This window comes from Sander vitreus, chromosome 8 (genome assembly GCF_031162955.1).
Source record: "Sander vitreus isolate 19-12246 chromosome 8, sanVit1, whole genome shotgun sequence".
Taxonomy (NCBI): Eukaryota; Metazoa; Chordata; class Actinopteri; order Perciformes; family Percidae; genus Sander; species Sander vitreus.
This window is the reverse complement of record NC_135862.1, coordinates 18,242,460-18,262,648: the sequence shown is the minus strand read 5'-3', so window position 1 is coordinate 18,262,648 and position 20,189 is coordinate 18,242,460. Positions and strand designations below refer to the sequence as shown.

General features: G+C 39.2%; 1 protein-coding gene across 3 annotated transcripts in view; it reads right to left on the bottom strand.

Annotated features, from left to right (window-relative positions):
* Positions 1–2,968: 2,968 nt before the first annotated feature.
* Positions 2,969–20,189, bottom strand: part of LOC144522311 (cGMP-inhibited 3',5'-cyclic phosphodiesterase 3A-like) — a 76,658-nt gene continuing 59,437 nt past the window's right edge. For 2 of the 3 annotated variants that reach the window (XM_078257278.1, XM_078257280.1), the window contains exons 5-14: positions 14,226–14,299; positions 13,328–13,479; positions 13,095–13,232; positions 12,860–12,971; positions 12,516–12,629; positions 11,706–11,905; positions 10,763–10,966; positions 9,374–9,535; positions 4,066–4,318; positions 2,969–3,771 (exon numbers count right to left, since the gene is read on the bottom strand). In XM_078257278.1, the coding sequence (XP_078113404.1) occupies positions 3,455–3,771; positions 4,066–4,318; positions 9,374–9,535; positions 10,763–10,966; positions 11,706–11,905; positions 12,516–12,629; positions 12,860–12,971; positions 13,095–13,232; positions 13,328–13,479; positions 14,226–14,299 (1,726 nt within the window). In that variant the 3' untranslated portion in view covers positions 2,969–3,454. The remainder of the gene's footprint in view (positions 3,772–4,065; positions 4,319–9,373; positions 9,536–10,762; positions 10,967–11,705; positions 11,906–12,515; positions 12,630–12,859; positions 12,972–13,094; positions 13,233–13,327; positions 13,480–14,225; positions 14,300–20,189) is intronic. The other variant, XM_078257279.1, reaches the window with a different exon arrangement.

Here is a 20,189-nt window from a genome sequence, read left to right as displayed (position 1 = left end):
ACCCTTCATTATTTCACCACCTCTACTGTACTTGAGTAAAAGCAGCCTCTAAATACAAAACAGAGTAACATTAGAGATGCCAATGAAAGAATGTAAATAGACACAGACACATAAACACAATATCTTGCTCTCTCACGCACACTGCATACTGTATTTATACATTCACAAAGCAGGAGCATTGGAGAGTTTGAGTTAATAATAAGTAATTATATAATTGTACAACCTGGAGGCTTGAAATAGAACTAGAAGTGGAAGTTACACACATATGATAGATGTTTTTATTCTAAATCTGGACCACTTTGGTTAAGCTGTCTGTGTTGTATTGAATAGCTTGGCATAACACTGGTAATATGTTATCAGGTTTTTCATAAGCTGAATAAAATGTATTCATTGTGTCTGTAATGATGATTATATAGCTCATTAGGTATGAATTGCAGACAACATACAGAAAACAGCAGGCATTTTGTATATAGGATACAAAGAGTGAGGCAACACACGATCATTAGAGGCCAGAAAAAAAATCTGATTCTGTAGCTGCTAACAAGTTTGGCCTGATATACATGATTATCTGTCTAATCAGTGGTTCAACTAATTATCTTCAACTTGTGTGACCTCAGCTGCAGTTCCTGAGTCCTCCCCCCCCTCCACACTGTAGCAGAGTCAGGGCAGCAGTTAACAGGCCATTACGGGAGTAGTGCACCATTCACCACAGCCAGGAACATTGTGTGGTAATAGAGTATCAGAGGATCTGCAAGGATACAAGGACATGGTGTTCTATACCCAATGCAATTTCAATCACAGGAAAGCTCTATCATATCCTGTCTACAGGTTGGCTTGTGTGCTGTGCAGTTTTTTTGAAGATCACTTTAAAGAAATGAGATTATAAAGAGCAGTGATACCAGTGCATAAAAGATTCAGGTGCATGTAGATCATGAAAACTCATCAAGATTAGCAGTGGATCATTCATGAGATATTACCTCACTGCACTCGTGTGTGACAGAAGATTCAAACTCAGTGTAGAGCACTTTACTTCTTTAACTCAAGATCTACTTATGCTCTCTCAAACACGTTTTCTATTTAAATGTGAATTATTGAAGCAAAGTGGGATATTCTTTAGAGACATTTTGCATCCTGCTCAAGCTACTGTGCAGTTTGTTATGTAATTGGTTTACGTCATGGTGTTTTGAAAGTAGGGGCTACACAAATTTTAAGGGCCAATGTGGGCCAAAATTCACAAGGAGATAAATGTCAGAACCATAGAAATAGAATGAGAGTAGAACAGACATTCCCATTCAAATCAACATAGCAGGATGGTCAGAGTGGCAGCCATTTTTATGTGTACTCTTGCCATTGCAAAGAACTGTAATCATTGTAGCGGGCTAACTTCCACATAAACTTCCTTATAAACCAACTTGCAGAAAGTCGAGACTCACTGAGGTGAGGTTTTGCAACAAATAAGCACTGGAGTAGCACAAAGCATGATGAGGCGTCTTTTGGGCACTATGTCCGTTGCCTTGCTGCTAGAGAGGAATTGAGAATTTTGGATTTAATTGCTTCATATTTCTATTGGTAAGTCATCATGAAAATGTATGTCTCTCTATACATACATGAGTGTGACACACATTACCATAACAACTAACAATAATCGGCATTTTCTCTTTAAATGTCCGTTCTACTCACACTCACACACAAATTTGATGTTTCAAAGAGTAAAAGTGATTAAATACCACATGCTGTCATCGTAGTCATCTTGGCCATTACTGAAAAGCTAACCTTTACTGCAATGCATATCCTTTACATTAAAGAAAAGCATCTTTTTTACTAGCATAAAAACTGCTACAGTAGTTAGCCTCAGAGATTATTGTTTCGGCTCTCAAAGTCTTATCAGATTGGACTTTCACTTGCAGAACTCCATCCAAATGATGCACTCTGAAGTCCTGACAGCAGATTCACTGTATTTATCTGCAAAGATGTTACAGTATAATAGTCAACGCAGAAAAGCGAGGGGTTGTGACTTAAGCTTCAGCCTTGTTCTAAGCCTTTTATGAACGCATTATAAACTAGCTTACTATATCTGCACATTTGTAACTTACTGTCCTCACAGGTGATACAGGTGTTTACTTTGAATTTAAACAGTTGAGGTGTTCCTGAGGGTTAAAGGTCAGCATCATTTGCAGGTTTTTACACAATGAGGACCAGTGAGTAATAATAATACAGTACACTGAGTCCAAATACATAGTCAGAGAGTCAAAAATTGATAGAAAAGACAAAGAAAAAAGTGTATTAGTTAATCTACCTATGGGCATTTTCAAAGAACTTTGTAGGATTATAGATGTTAATAATTTTCTGTTGAATAGATTATGCTTTCTGGTTCTGTATGTTTATGAATGCAGGGTTACATGTTTTGTTGTTTTTCCCCTCATATTTTCCCTTAACACTTTGGTAGTGTTAGTGTATGTTCTCTGTACTGGTATTCCCTTTTTGGTCTTGTATTCAGCACAGATTCATTTCCAACAACCCTCTGCTGCTTTGTCAGTGCTGCAACATGGGACAGTGTAACACTGTAATGACCACTATATTTACCTTGAGGAGAGATGGCAAAAATAAATCTGCTGAATCTATCTATGTCCTCTGCAGAAGAACTGTGCATGTAGGCGCACTAATTTAAACATGCAGACACACGGCCACACACATAAATACAGAGTGTAAGAAGCCTTGAATCTTCTTCCTTAAAGTAATATGGCTACACCTAAAGGTATAAAGTACTTAATATGGCGACACATTTTTTTAATAATAATTTCATATGCTAAAGCCTATGGGTCAGTGATTCATTTTGGCAAAAGTTGAAAGGAACAAAAGATACGCCAATGTTCCTCATTTGATTGACTCCCTTTATAATCCATATATATATATATATATATATATATTTTTATATATATATATATATATATATATATATTTTTATATTTATATTATATAAAACATTATGGCCCATGTGAGACCTCAAAAACTCTTGCTAAAATTGAAACACAAGTACAAGTAACTGTGATCTATATATATTATAATTGCATTCAGAAAATAATTATGTATAAATTGGCAGCAAATTTCTGCAGTCCTGTGTTACCACATTGGGTTGAGGTCTGTGCAAGCAGTCTTCCTCTTCTCTTGACAGTAGCAAAAGAGTCTGTATCCCAAAGTACACAAATAATCCTGTATTGCAATATGGAAAGCTCCTTTAAATGTTTGGTGAAACAAGATATTCAGATAAAATGTGTAAAGCACAAATTTTCCCACCCTGTTTTTTTCTGTATAGGCACACATTTCCCAAACATCTACAGTGTTGTGTCTAAGTGATGTGCTGGCAGGAGACAGGAGTCAGTTGAAAGGATACGAAAGCAAGATATACTTCTTCATGTCCTTGCCCTGACTGATGCCATATTTCCCATGGGCTGTTTCAGTGTGGGTCCCCCTCCGCTAGTTCCTCTGGAGGTTTAGAGTTTTCCTGCGGAGACACAGGCCACTCTGGTTCTTCCACTCCCTCTTCTGGATCCTCTCCTTCAACTAGCTCCTCTTTGCTGCCTGGCTCTTCTTCCTCCTCGTGAATTGCCAGAATTGGCTCAGCTACATTGTTTAAATGGACAGATTCTGCTACTTGGCCATGTTTCTGGGCCTCCTCTTCTGCAATTACCTTCTTCCACATCTCGTGGTTCTCCAGCAGGTGGTGGGTGATCTGGCAGAAGACTTTCCTTCTCTTCTTGGAAGTTCCTTTCTCTGGAGAGAAAAAAAAAAGCTTGATTATGTTGTACAAATACATAAATACACACTACAGCTACATAAATCTGCTAAACTAATTTATTTCCCATCGTTCAGAGGAGAAACCACTGTCTGATGTCTTGCAGTATATTATATTGTATAATCAAATCCATATTCAGAATGAATAAATGATAACAACAAACAATTTCATACAAAAGCAGGCATTCTAGGCTACATGTTTCTGATCACCTCCAGTTGATGATTGCAGCACTACTTCAGGGTTATAGCTTTGTTTTAGACCATAGTGCTTACGTGATGCTTCTGAGCTGGTGGACGTGTCTTCCTCTGTAGTATCCTCATCATCCTCATTCTCCGTGATCTCTGGCTCCTCTGCCTCTAGGTTGGGTTCCACCCAACGTCCAGGCATGAGGTTGGCTGAGTCGTAGGAGTTGCACAGTGGTCCCACGATGTGTGTGATGAACGATTCTTGGAGTTTGGCCAACTGTGGTGCCGCTCGGTCCATGAAGGGGCTGATGGGAAGGCCCTGGCTGGACTCCTCATCACCCTACATTAAGCATGACCCACATTAGTGCAGACATGGTATGATTAAAATTTCAACCCACATAAGATTCCACAAGAACAGACGTCGGATTGATGTCAAGCCTACGTCCATCAAGTTGATTGTTTCACAATTATGGATAGGTTTGAGTCTTAATAGTGTAAGAATGTAAAGGTTGGTGTCGACTGCACAGAGAGATGAAACCAAAGAAAATTATTTGAGATACTGTCAGAACTCAAAATATATGGTGTAACAGGGAGAACAAAAGAGGGAAGCTTAAAGGGGTGATAGAATGATTATATAGGGTATTTCACACTGTTCCTTAAGGTCTCCTAATAGGGTATGTAACATTGGTTGGGCTGAAAATTGCCCGAATGCTATTTTATTAGGCCCTTAACTACCCTGTGAATATGGCTGTATTTGGAACAAGAGCTTTATTTCCAAATATGGTATGCTCATGAATATTTAGATGAGCTGCGCGCTGATTGGTTTGAGCGAACCCCATAGAAACACATTGGAGACGAGACAGCAGGTCTCATATTTCAGACACTGCAAAGTTATACATTGTTTGTCGGGCTATTTTGTTATTAAATTCACTTCTGAGACTTTTTTAAGCAATAAATCAACTATATAAAGCTCAAATATAGGCCGTCTTACGAAAATTGATGGCTAATTGCAAATTTGGTAAGACGTGTCGGACTTTAGGAGCTCCACACCGTTTCTCGGTTACTGGACTACCGGGGCTCGGGGCTGACTGCCAGCTGCCGGCATAACTAGAGTGTATTTGCAGTTTGAATTTCGTCACGCCACTTATATAACATCTACCCTAAGGTCTTATAAAGCTAACAATGGTGTCCGATTTCAATTTAATGCATTTTTGTGAACATTAGGGATTTCGTTAGCTGCTACTGTCCCTTCAATCCTATGTGTACAGGTTGCGGCTAGTTAGCTTCACTTTCGGCATAATTAGAGTATATTTGCAGTTTGAATTTCATCACACCACTTATATAACATCTACCCCAAGGTCTTACAAAGCTAACAATGGTGTCCGATTTCAATTTAATGCATTTTTGTGAACATTAGATTTCGTTAGCTGCTACTGTCCCTTCAATCCTATGGGTAAAGATCGCGGCTAGCTGCAGGCCCTGGAGTTCCATCAGGGCCTTGGCATTTTGTAGTCCAGTAACCCAGAAACGGTGACTTTGCGCAGGTATGGAGCGCCGCGGGCTTCCCTTTGTGACGGAGATCCAGCTAGCTCACAGCGAGCCGGAGTCTATGAAGTAGGACACAGGGCGGCGAGGCAGCACCGGCCGCTGTCACGTAGCCTGCTGAGCTCCTGCTGAACTGCGACACACAGTCGGACAAAATTTGCAATTAGCCATCAATTTTTGTAAAATGCCCCATATTTGACCTCTACATAGTATACACATTTTTATGCATATTTCTTGCATAAAAAAGTCTCAGAAGTGAATTTAGTAATTAAATAGCGGACCTCTGGAGATCTGCATGACCTAGCTAGATTCAGAAGACTAAGCTGACCTCAGGTCAGTGGTGTAGCCTATGCAAATGTTGGGGCGTGACAAAGACTAGGAGTTGAGATGTTGACATCAACTTTTAGCTTTGTTGAGATTCGCCCGTTTTCAGCGGCAGTTTCAAAATGTGAGATTTGCAGAGGATAGGGGTATCAATGGGATTTTGAGCTTCTATGTATGTCCTATTTACCCACCAAACTGTCGTTATTCAACTATGACAAGGTAAAATCGGTTTTGCATTCTATCACCCCTTTAAAGCTGGGCATAGAAATGTGTCCAAAGCATCCATGAAAGTATTTTACACAAAGGCCCAAAGAATATAGGAATATAGAATATATGGCTGTGGAAGGCTGTGGGGCAGCAGCATGTGTGCTGTCTATGACTTCTCTATAAACGGCATTTAAAAACAGTCTTGGTAACTGAACCTAAGTGTCATCCCATACACTTTACAGTAACATGCCTTTCTTCCTGCAGAACAGCGAGCTGCTAATGTAAAGCACAATAAGAGTAATCAAAAGATGGGATCTGTGATGGATCTGCAACTTGTTGGAAATTCTTGACAGGAGGTAAGCGGACATAAAACTAGTGGAGGAGGAGCTCTGTGATCCAGCTGTCACCATGGCTACATCCTAAACAGATGGGTAGAGTTCAGAGGCATTGAATGGTTAGCTTTCCCAAATGTCTCATTTCTTTGAGATATGTTTAAGAAACAGTGTTATGAATACCCTGCCAGGTGTATTCTAATGTAGCTATCCAAATAAATACAAGACTGTTCATATTTGGCAGTAGGACTTACAATAAATGTTAAGTGTAAGCCTCTGTGAGTCCAGAGATTCATCCGTTATTGCAATACAGTTTCAAGACACCCAGATCCTGGTTCACACATCATACTCAATTTCAGAAAGCCTGTCAGCATGGAAAACAAATGTTATCCTCAAGGCTCTGTCGACATGTTTGCTTGTGCTCCATGACAAAGTGTTTGTGTATGATGGTGTATGCTTTGCATACATGCCTGAACGTGTTCTGTATAGAGGAGGAGTTGTATTGCTTTTCTTCTTTTTTTAAGGTTGTTGGACTCACAAGGCTGTCAGAGACAGACTGTGCCTGGGCACCCTGTCTGTATCACCACATCTAGCAGCCCTAAAACTATTGTCATTAAAGAGCATTTCTCATTTCCCCTCTAGGAACTCACAGTGGCTTGTAACAAGCTGGTTGTGTCACCTATCTGAAGTAGCTGGGTGCATAGGGGTGACCTAGATGCAATTAGCAGAGATTAGCAGCCATTCAGTGCCAAGGGGACATACTGTAACAAAGGTCACTGAGGGTGGCATTAGGCTGAAATTAGGTTGAAGGCATGACTAGATTCTGTTTGATAGGGGCAGCACTGTACATTCAGTGGCCACTTCATTAGGTATACCTGTAAAATCTAATGCAATCCAACTGTTCTGCTATAAAGTCTGACCCGGCCACCAAAATCATCTTTAACCATGACTTTATCCTTCAGTCAGGGACCATGGAGTATGTATTGAAAATAAGGCCACGATTACACATGATTGATTATATTAAATTGACATTAAAGCCACACATATAAAGCATACATGTGTAAGGTTTAGAAGTGGAGTTAATTCATATTTGAAAGGTGTAAGGCTCAGAATTTAATATAATTTATATTTGAGTTAATTTACTAGAAATGTATTTACAATGTTTAGTCAGTTAATCATTTACATATTTATGTTACACAATTATTAGTTACATATTTACATGTTTACATATTTCACACAGTCAGGATATTCTGTTGAATCTGCCTCTCTGATTCCCTCACGTTTACCTCAGTCTAAGTTCTCGCTTCTGATTGGTTAGTTCAGTCACGTGGAAGGTCCGAACAAGGAAGTGTTGTTGTTGTGAGTAGTGTTCAATAAAGTACCGCTTGAGAAAGTCATCCGTCTCCATCCTGCTGTTTATTCTCATAAAGAGTGATCCACCACCACATACCGAACACTCACGTTACACATGTGAATACCAGATATCTTTACTATCGTTACTGTTCCCTTGGCTTATATAAATACCATATCAATTTAAAATGTAAAAGTAGAATACATACACAACAGACGCATAAGTCTTGTCATGGAATTATGACAGCTCCTCATACAATAACAGCTCTCAGAGGGAGCACTGCACTGCCATTACTATCTCAATATGTCAGAAAAAAAAGAATGAAAAATTAATTAGAGGGAGGAAAATCAATCAAGCTTGAAGTCCAAAGTCTATGTGGAGAGACAAAGAGAGAAAGGGAGGACTGTATTTCAGTTTATGTACTTGCTTCTATGGGGTCTGAGACAAAATAGAATGAATTTGTCTGAAACACACAGCATGTTGCTAGGAGTCATTCTGTTCTGCTCCTCTACTCTTTTATTTTGAGAGAAAACATTGTGAGAAATTTAAGTAGATTAAATATATTCACCACCTGTGTGTGCGAGTGTGTGTGTGCGCGCACGTGCGTGCATATGTGTGTGTGTGTGTGTGGGTGTGTGTGTGTGTGTGTGTGTGTGGGTGTGTGTGTGTGTGTGTGTGTGTGCGTGTGTGCGTGTCACCAGTTAGAGTTTTGGATATGAAGAATTAGGACATTTTGCATAGTAAGGACGTTCTGGCTGGTTCTCACTAACTCCAGGATAAAGGTTTGAATTGCATTAATGTAATGGTTATGGTTAGGCTAGGCATGTTAAGTTTAAGATAAGGCATGTAGTTGTGGTGCTGAAAGGATAAGTTTGGCATACAATACATACAATTTATTTACTCTATATTTTTGTTGAACTAATCCCATGAAAAGATCAAAACCAAAAATGCTCCTAACATTGAGCTCATTTGTTTCTTTAATATGTAAATCTTTTTTTTTTTTAAATCACAAATAAACACTTTTATTTAAAAGTAAAGCTAAATAAAAAAAAAAATTTAAACGGCCAACAACAAACAACAAATGTAACTTAAACAGGAGAAAGTCTTTTTTGGGGACTATTGTCTGCTGCAATACATCTATTGTCTGTCTGTCTGTGGTATCACAGGTCATGTCATGTCTACACTGCAGCTATCAGGACTTGAAATTGTGTTACATTTAAAGCTGTTAAAATGTTTACTTGTATGCTGACCCTAAACTATTTTAGAATAAAATAGGTCATAGGTCATTGGCCAGAGGATAGGTTTTTAAAGTGTTACATTCTTCTTGCCAATGATGAGGAGGGTGGGGTGGGGCTAACTGAAAGACACAATAACATATATGTTATATGAATAAATAAACTAAAATCAAAATGATAAAATCATGTCCTCAGAAAATACAATGACACTGACACCTTAACATTCTCCTCAACCAAACCCTCAACAAGGTTTATTGTATTAAGTAAGTATTGTATTGGATAGTATGTTATACTGCACAGGTGTTTGTGTTGGTGTGTTCCCCCTGCATGTAAACATGACAGAACACTGATCTTTAGTTTAGCAAATAAAAACAAGCTCCGATCAGAGTGGGTTCACACACCTGTTCGTAGAACTCGTTGACAATGCCCTCTGTCCACTGCAGATGCAGGTCCTTGCACTTCAGAGGCCCATTGATGTCAGCCAGTTTAATGCACATCTGGCAGACCAGCAACCTGTCATTCTCATTAGACCAATCAATACCTGTGGATGGATCATCACCCACCTAGGGGATCAACAAACAGACATGTTGACTTTTAACATATTCAATTATGTTGGCAGGCACAGCGTGTGATATGTAGATATTATGTAAATGTGATGCCATAGATCTGTTGTTCAAATATTGTGTATTTATATTAATGTCTAGAGGGTTAATTAATCAGGGAGAAGACAGCAACACTGGAATGCACTGTCGATGAGACAAAAGCAATGAGAACTTAAAGCCTTTTAATACATACATGAGCAGACATTTTCCTGGTAAAATGTGCTTTATTTACCTGTATGTAGAGGTTTTAATTACTATGCTTTAAATATGTTATGATCACATAAAGTTTGTGTAAGATATATTCTACTATTCTACACTGTTTAAATGTTTTTTTTTATTTCTAGTAATGCTTAATGAGCTTCAGATCTTGAAAAGGAGCACCACTGACTCCCAGAGTCCTATCATTCTAACCTAATAATTCAGGAAACTTTAGAGATCAAGTGCGAAACTTGATGGGAACTTCAGAGAAAGCTAATTTCCTTCCAGGAAGAGCAGAGCAGGGTGCACTACAGTGACAGACATTGCTTTTACGTTTGCTGCCAAGCCAGCGAGCTCAATGCTAGTTGACAGGCCCTGGCCATCGAGCACCACCATTGTACTCATACTCACAATGGGAAAAACACAAGAACCTCAAATCTAAAGCCAACATTCTGCTTAAACAAGTTCTTAAGAAGCTGCTGGGTGCTTTGTGTTGTTGATGTGAGCTGAATATACTAATGTTCTGCACAAACAGACCTGTTCTTCAAAAAACACTGGACATTTCCCGTTCAATAAAGCTGTTTTTCAGTATTAAAAGAGCTGAGGTGTGACTGTATGAGGCAAGCACCTCCACAGAACATACTTGACTCATAAAACTAAAGAATACTGCTACCATTTAAAGTTTACCAGACAACTCATTATTCAGCCAATCAAGTTTCTGAAGACAACAGAATAAAAAAACTATTCATATGTAAACATTTCACTTCATATCTGAGGATAGGTATTCATAAGCCAGTGCATTGACCTATAATTTCAAGCCCCCAAAAATACTTAAATTAATGTTCAACAAACAATCTGAGAAGTTTAAGTTCATGATGTTGTCAAATTAACATTATCAACGGATTTAATCACCATATCCATAAACTCTTCAGATCTAAAATTTACATCTTTTCAATATTTAATGTAAAACAGTTATGTTTTTAGAAGTACCTTGGCATTGAACTCAGCCAGGAAGTCAAAGTGCTTCTTCAGATCAGTGGCCAATATGGCCTCAATGACCAGGAAACGGAAACGCTTGAACTCCCCGTGATCCAGGTTGACGAGGAAGTTGTACTCTGGCCGCGACATGAAGAGGTTCCAGGCTGAGGCAGCGTGGTGGTTTTCGAGAACGGATCGATCATTGTAGAGCACTGCCTGCAAACACACAAGCACTTCACATTTACATAAACAAGTACAGAAATGCCTATATATGAAGTCAGCAATCCTGCACATGCAGTACTAAAAAAGAGAGACTGGGTGATGTAGAAGATTCACTACAACACTGAAAGAAATGAGAAAACCACATCATGCTTCCAAAGTATGATCAAGAAAATTAGAGCCACTGTACTGTGTGCTACTTTCTGATCTCTTTCAGTATTATGACTACATATCTACATTGAAGAGATATGTCTAGACAGAAAATACTCCATAAAACAGAACTTTACAAATCCAACCTCAACACCTGTCAATTTCTGACAAGCAACAAGAAGCTACTGTAACTGGTGATTGTTTGATTATGCTGTCAGACTGATGATTCGCTTCAGCTTTGCCAGTGCAGTTTGGCAATGAAAAAGTGGATGAAAATCACCAATCAAATGATCATCTTGTTGATTACAAAGAAAAACTGATTTTTGTTTTTTAAAGATTATTTTTTGGGCATTTTAGGCCTTTATTTTTATAAGACAGCTGGAGACATGAAAGGGGAGAGAGAGGGGAAATGACATGCAGCAAAGGGCTGCAGGTCAGAGTTGAACCTGTGGCCGCTGTGTCTAGGAGTAAACCTCTATATATGGGCGCATGTTCTACAAGGTGAGCTACCCAGGCGCCCGAACTTTCACTGACTTTGATCCTAATCAAAAGTTGTTCTCTACTATAGGCTGAATAGCACGAGTACCTGTGGGGCGCTGGTGGCCACGAGGAAAGCATTGGTCCTCCCGGGGTGGTCGTAATCGTGCATTGCGGCAGCCACATAAAGGGCCATGAGCTCCAGAGCAGGTATGAGGCCTGACAGACAGCCGTAACCATCTTCTGACACAGTGTAGGTCTTTGAAACCAGGAAGCCCATATGACTGTGTGTTATTCCACTGTCAGAGTCTAGCCACAGGGGAACAGACAAAGTGAGCAGGGTGAAGAGCAGGGTGGCAAAATTTACACATGATGTACTTTCATGTGCATATGCCTTAACACACACACTCTTCTAGAGTACACACGCGCAGAAACACAACTCTTGAACATTCAAATCCACTTATATGTGGATCAAAGGGATGGCCCTAGTAAGGCATACAAATGAGGTTATGGAAATATGGGTGAGAGGGAACTCTAATCTGCCTGCAATTTCATGCTGTTCTAGACTTCAAATAGTGTTTGGTACGTAAATGCAAGTGCCAAAACCCTGAGTAAGATAATACAAACTGTGAGTAGGATAAGAACACACACTCCTGCAGGTTTGATGCTCCGACATTTAGAGATGGCTCACAGTAAAGCTACAGGCAGATGGAAATATCTAAATAAAAAAGTCTGGCCTACATATGGATCTTTATGGTAATAAATGGCTTAACAAAAGTTATAAAAAGTGAACAAAAAGGTATTGGGAGCTTATGTGTTCTTATGTGACAACTTCCATCATACTTTTATGGACTAATAGAGTCACATACACACTAGCACCCCCACCAGGACAAGCAAATGTCTGCATTTATGGACACACCTGAGTCACTGGCAGAGCCATGGTCAGTAAAAAGGCTGGGCAGACCAGGCACAGCCTGTGTGGTGAGGTACCAGACTGCGTGCAGCACATCTGTGGCATGGACCCTGTTGTGATCTGGGTCAGGAAAGAAACAAGTCTGCTCAGTGTGTGCAATCTTCTCCACCAGGGTGCACTGTTAGACTGCTTATGTTTCTTTTAACAACGTAAAGGCTGCATACAGTCATATATGACGGTGTGATACTACCCTCTAGTGGCTGATTTCAGTGTTACAGCTGCAAACAAGGTTATAACTAAACTGAAGCAAAATTAAAAAACATGAGACAGAGCGAGATGTTCAAGCTTACATGGTATGTCTCTGTAACCATTCTCAAGGGCATGGAAGTAGTTCATGAATTCATGTAAAGGAATCTTGAAGGTTGCAAACAGGCCAGTGTCTTCAAAGAGCCTGTAGGAGACCTGAAAGACAAAAATCTAATTGAGTCTGTGTCCAAATCATAGTATCATTATGCAAATAATAAAGTTTTATTGGCACTTTGGCTGACCTCTGAGCTTAATCATTGGTGCTCTGGATGTGCTCACCTGACTAAGGATCCGTCCACATTTCCCGTTGGTCTTTTCCATCAAACTGAAGATGGGGAAGTTCCAATTATTTAGCTGACTCATTAAAGGCTCTAAGTCCTCCATTACTAACGGCTCTGGAGCCAGCATTGGTTTGTCCTGTGACACATAATGAAAAGTGGTAAGGCAAATACAATGTTAATAATGTATGTAGGTTTGTTTATTGTATGAGCAGTAATTCTGCCTCGCTTTACCTCAGGAGGTATTATTGGATGGAGGATGACATTCTGGGCTGGGTTTTTTCCTTCCTCTGTGTCCTCCTCTGTGTGTGCTACATCACTGCTGTCACTGTGGTTGGCTTCGTGGGTGCTCTCATAGTCTGATGACACCAACACTTGGTCCTCTGCTAGTAAAAGTAAAAACAAAGAGATGTCACACTGCAGCCTAAAAGGAACTGATAAACTGATCTAGTCAGGTTTTTGAATTTACTTCTCTGTAAATTGTTATAGCCAATTGTCTGCTATGTCAAAGTCCCAGAGAGGGTGATAACTCCTGTTCATTAACAGTGGTTCATGTTAGTGATTGCTGCCACACCCTTACTCAAAACATATCTTACAGTGTGTCTGGCGGCAGCAGTGCTTTATACAGTAGTCTGAGTTTGTATCATCAGAAAAACTGCTTTTTCAATGCTGGATTTCTAACTGATTGGTTGTTGAATACTGGTGCAACACAGTGAATGTTTTTCTTACCCTGACTATAAGTGACTGAGAATTTAAAAATTTAAGCTTAAGCTGAAAATGATTATTATGTTGAAATGATATTGATTTGTCTTCACAACATCTAAGTTAGTTGTTTTGTATGGAGAACCAAAGAAAATGATTCAGACACAAGATGTTGGAAATGTGTGTTTCCATTTTTTCTGTAACACAGCTACAAAAGTAATTTGTTTATTCAGGTTTTTATGCAGCTGTACACTATGGGACATGCATTTTGATTTTTTTTTGTTTTGAATATCTACTGTATTAGGCTTCTATATCGTTACCTATAAATAAACACTATGATATAGTATATACGTATGCCCTCTTCATGCACTCATCATATGCTTTTTGGAGGTACCGGTAATGATAAGAAGAAAAAAGACTGAGAGTATACCTGACCGTGGTATCCTGTCTCCCTTGTCTATAGAACCCTCCCCATGGCCCAGTCTGATGTATGGTCTCCCACAGCTGTGGACAAGAGGGGATTAACAGGTTAGAGATAAAGTGCATTAAAGAGAAATGTTGAATTTAACTCCATAGCGTGTGACGTTCCGTGTTGTAATGCTGTGATATTTGCGGCTGGTGCTGTTGCATCTTCGACTACTGCATATGTTTGTCAAAATCTATCAATTTCAATGATTTCTTAAAGAAGATCCTGCCTCGATGCTAGAGACTACATACTGAAAGCCAAATGTCAAAAAACATTAGGGTTATTAGGGTCAATTGTATCCTCTGCTCAGACATTTACGTACATGAGTGTTAAAACATCTGCTAATCAAATGCCAGAATCTGTTTTGTAGTTTGTGTAGGTGAAGATATTTTAATTACTCTTGTAAGAAAAAAGGTGTTTATCAGAATTCTACGTAGTTGATTTTGTTTGGCAGAACAGTGTTAAAAACCAAAATCAACAGAAAATGTTCAAATGAAGAATCACTGGGGGACAAATACAGAATACTACATGTGTTTGTTTGTAGAAAGCGAGATGTGCAAGCCTTTTCTGTCTGTAGCTGTGCCAAAGAATTGGGAATAATGCCATTCACTTCATCTGTCTTTGATGTCAAACAGAACTTGTCAAGAAGAAAAAAAACATAATGGGATTCCTACTGTGCTGTCCCAACATGAAACAGACGTACAGATGCTTCAAGAAAAATACTCATTAATGAATTTAATGGATGCACACATTAACACAATGCAATGAGAATAAAAAACAAAACACATTTGAAACAGTTGCTGGTATTGGCACTGTTATAAATGACTCATTAGAAATTGAGTCCACCCTTTTTGAGCTTAACGACAAATCAGGATCAGCCACTGGAACGGCTTACTGCAAGCCACAATCTGAGAGACAGATATATGTGGAAATATCCACATTTACTGACTGGTTTATATATCAAATAGCAAATATTATCTTTTACGGAAAGAGCCTTGAGCTGGCCTGTGCTCGTTAGTTAGCTGTGTGACACCATGGGGAGCCTCCCGAGCTGCTCTCAACAGCTTTTCCATGTTTCTCCATTGAGGCCACTGTCAGACTGTAGATGGTTCCAATTAAAATACCTCTCCCTAAATGTTGTAAAACCTGCCTTCTCAGGGCAGGAAATGCCTGCCGTTAGAGCATGGTGTCACAGGGAGCACAAAGCCCTGTAGTGTGTCTATCTTCTTCTGATAAATTATTTCTTGAACACTTTTGAGCTGTACCCACCCTGCCTAATGGTCCTGAGGCCCCAACAAAGGGAGTTCTGTTGTGTTTGCATGGCCAGGTTGGACCACTGTGAGTAATGCCTAGCAGGTGTGGAATATAAAATAGTTTGATAGTTTGGCGGGTGAACAGTTAGTACATTATTGTCAGGGGGGTCTGGGCAGGCAGCAGTGCTTGGCTTAAAAGGTTTACTTTTAATGAAAGTTGAAGAACTGGCAGACAATCTTCCTATTCTGCTCATGCAGCAGAATAGCCTCAGCTACTGACATTGAGCCTTCAGCTCTGAATGTAAATAAGAAGGCCGACCAGTTTCACTCAAGGAATCTGTCAGTCACGTATCAAGTGACTCTGCTTTTATCACAAAAAGCTTCTTAAGTGTAGTTAAAGTAGTTAGCATTGTAGTTACAGTAATTTAACTGTCCCAGTGAGATATACCTACAGTACGAAGACAAAATACACTTTCCTGTATGTTTTTGTTTCAACACTGTCTCAAAGAAATGGTGTTGATATACTAAAGATTTGTTTTGCCTGATACCTTTGGGAAGAATGTAACTACTGCCTGCAAATATGTTTGTTCAGTTGTGTGGTCAGGTTGGATTTAGGCAACAAAAACACGTTGGTTAAGGTTAGGAAAAGAGCATGGGTTCAGTTAGGTATTGAAAAAATAACCCATCCTGTCTAGTGCTTCAAGTCAGAGTGGAGTTTTTTTAATTCTTTAACCAAAACAACAATGTTTCTCCAACATTAAAGGTACATGTATAGACTAATACAAAATGAATCCCTCTCTCTTTCTCTCTCTCACACTTATGATCCACTAGAAGTGGTGTTGTCTGTTTCTACAGAGACCCTGCCCTCTGCCTGGATTTTCTCTTTTCTTTTTATTTTCGTGAGTTTGGGATGTTTACTTTTTCACAAGTTTAACTGACACAGACACAGAGAAACAAACAGGATGAAGCTCTCCATTCACACATTCATTATCCAACAATGCTGCACTTTCCTGCTGAGGTGTGTGTTTATTTGTGCTTTAGAACATAAACAATCTGAAACAATCATAACCGCAGTGAAAACAATTCAAAAATAGTGTTTTATTCCTCTGATTCACAGCGCTCCTTCTCTTTATCCACTCTCTCACGATTTTTTTAAATTGCTTGTTTTGTGCGTTCAACTGAGCCAAAAATCGTACATCTCCCTCATAGAAGACAAAAAAAACAGTAAAATGTTGGTATTTTTGCTTTATAAAATGACTTTTTATTAATCGATCATCAAAATATTTGTGGATGAATTCTCTGTCAATTAATCAATTCATCTCTTCAGCTCTAGAAGTTCTGTATAATAATTTTGTGACTTTGCAGATACAGTACTTTTATTTAGTAAAATAAATGTTTTATGCATAATGAACTTTTTTTCAAACGTGTGCTTTTTTAAACAAGAATAGTCATACAAAGGTGAAAGGTCAAAATTGGTTTCTTGCTTTACACATCATTTTAACAAATTTAAATACAGCCAAAGTGAATTGTCAACAGTCAATTGGGAGTCTGTGAAGTTGAAAATGACTCCTGTGCTCATACCAAAGCACCTTGGCATTCTCCAGAATAAACCTTCATCAAGTTAATTATCCTGCAATAGGAACTACTGTATAAATTGCAACATTGTCTGCTTTTTCTGAGAACAGCCTTCTCCATCCATGTTGCTTATCTTAATAGTATCGAGCCATGCAATGAGCTCTGACTGGCCTCTGCCTGCTCCCCTCTCCACTGCAGTTTACTCCCAGTTTTTATACTCAACTACTCACAGCAGGTTGACAGATTACCTTTGGTTCAGAGCCCAAAAGGACAGTGTCCAAGCCACGATAAACACAGCAGCCATTATTTCTGCTTCCAGTAATCTACCTACTCTCAAGCCAGATGACGTGACGAAGATAACAGCACAGTGGCCGGGGCTGAGGGAAATGGAAGGCATTCAATCGCCCCCTTTTTGCCGGGTCTGTGTGATAAAAAAGGCGATATTGTAGCTTTGAAGTTGGTGTTATTCCTTCTGAACAATGTACGTCACTGAAAGCTGACATGATGGAAAAAGGAGGGAGAAAAAAAGAAGCCTAATGTCCTAATTAAGATTCTACAGATTTGATGATGGAGCAGAGAGAAGGCAATTGAAGCCATGTGTTCATTTTCTCCCCTCAATGTGTTCTTTCTCTCCTTCCCTCTTCCCCAACCATTTCTGCCTTTCACTTTTCTGAGGACTCATTACATATCAGGAATGATTATTGATGTTTTGTTTGATCTGTAAATAAATTCTTATGTTACTATGTCTTGGCTAGCTCTCAAAAGGGATAATAAATACAGGTTACAGTACATATTTTACAAAAACACTCCCCAAAACGTGATTGTTGTGTTAAAGCCCACTTGAGAGATGCTGTGTTGGCAGGTTGCTGTTTGCTAAGAAACTATCACAGGTTTAACCCCAACAACAGCAAGTAGTTGTCATTAGGCATGGGTCCTGTTTACGTGTATTTTAGCTCGACACTGAAGCCTTAAACAGTTCTCTTTTTCACTTTAAACATCTGAATAAGATGCCTGAAACAAGTGTTACTCCGAAAAGAGCCCTCTCACCTGCAGTAAATTAAACCCAGAGACTCTCTGTACTCTCCAATTGTGTCTGTATAACCTCTGCCAGAAGAAGAAGAAGCTGTGACTGTGTCTAAGTGTGTGTGTGTGTGTGTGTGTGTGTGTGTGTGTGTGTGTGTGTGTGTGTGTGTGTGTGTGTGTGTTAATTGTGAGGTTCTGGTGCTGGGGAGAGGCCCAGGTGTTTGTTTATACTCACACCGCCATAAGTGGCCATAGCTGGGGCCTGCTGCTGGGCTGGGCTGAGCTTTATGACCAGGCGACACGGCTTTGTGTACAGAAGCTGCTCAGTGTGCTTACATTTACAGAACTTGTTCGAGTATCACACTGCCATTGTGCAAACAGACCCAAACAAGTCACTAACGGACGCAGCCCACACAGTTCTTGAGAGGGCTCAAGACACAACACAAAAATGTTTGCAGATTTTGTTTTTACTCAGTGCGGTAACATTTTGTTTTATTTAATTAATTTTTTTATTTGTGTTGAATTCATTTTGTGTTTTTTGTATTTACTTTCTTCTTTTTTGTTGTGTAAATATTTTAACAAATGTGTTATGTATTGATTGTTTATGACTGCTTTTTATCAACAAGCAGATACACAATGTGACAGTTATGTTGTCCACAGATACATAATTTGTATTGAAGACTCCTCCCTGACCAAAGCTCCAAAGAAATTTGTAACACTATGATGAAATCTTATTTTCTTTACATATTTTACCTTTATATTTATAATTGTTCACTAACAGATTTGAATAAATCACTAAAAACAAAAATGCTACCTCAGAATTTGTCCTACAAGTGAGTAGGAGGGTAGTCTTTCTTTAAGTGCTAACTCACCTTAAACAATACCACTAGTATGAGTTTGTATTAGTATGAGGATGTCACACGTCACAAAGAGCTCTTTCATAAGTATTTCTACCCTTCAAAGAATAATGTCTGGAAAGTGTTGAGTGCTTATAAATCCTCTTAACTCTTAAATGTGAGTGGTTACACAGGAATCAGCAAGTAATGTTCTTTCCTAGTGGTCAGAAAAGAATGTACTCAATGCACACACTGATATGTGCAAAAATGTGCCGGGTAAATCACCCCCTACAGCAGACTACATGGACACAGGCACACTGAATTCTGTTCAGCCCAGATTATATATATGCAGAAATGGGCATTGTCGGATTATGAGTGAATGCAAAGCTTCATCCTGTCTGTTTCTGTGTGTCTGTGTCAGTTAGACTTGTGTGTCAATATGAGATGCGATGGGCAAAGCAGCGGTTGGGAATGAAAACGGGCACAACCTGCACGCTGTTATTGGCTGGGGGTTACACACCAACGTGGGGCCCAAAGGCTATTTGTTGGTGCCCACAAACGTCCCGCTTTCACCAATATAGGAAGAAAAGAGAAAATCCAAGCAGAGGGCAGGGTCTCTGCCACACCACACACTTCTAGCAGGGCATACGTGATGATTGAGAGGGATTCATTTTGTATTAGTCTATACATTGTTTTTTGAGGAAAGCACTGTATATTATACATCTAAGATCAGGGCTCTGCAGGGAAACCCAGAACTCCTCTGCAAAAACCATTTCTTTACTTTTGGCCTCATGGTGTTTTCATGGTAGCAGTATTTTGTATATTACAACACATTGCAGTAGTTATTGGTCACATTTTTGCAGAAAAGTCAATTCATGTTTCATACACATTATTTATTTTAACAATAGTAAAGATGAATACGTTATGCAGTTTTTGTGTCACTTGATGCGTCTCAATGGACGCAACAGAACACTGATCTGCTCTTTAAACACTTAGAAAGAACTGCTGTATGTGCCAGAGAGGTAAAATGGAATATTATTGCACCTAATAATTTAATCTACATGAGTATCAGATAATGGCCATAAACTGAGCAAATATTGTAGGTGTGTCTATCTATCATAAGCTGCAGGCATGGTCTGGCTGGCTAGTTAGCGTGTTACTCCAGACAGCTCGGCTTAAATAATTAGCTTGGAAGACAGGAGCCACATGTTTACAGGAACAGTACAGCCATAATCAGTTAA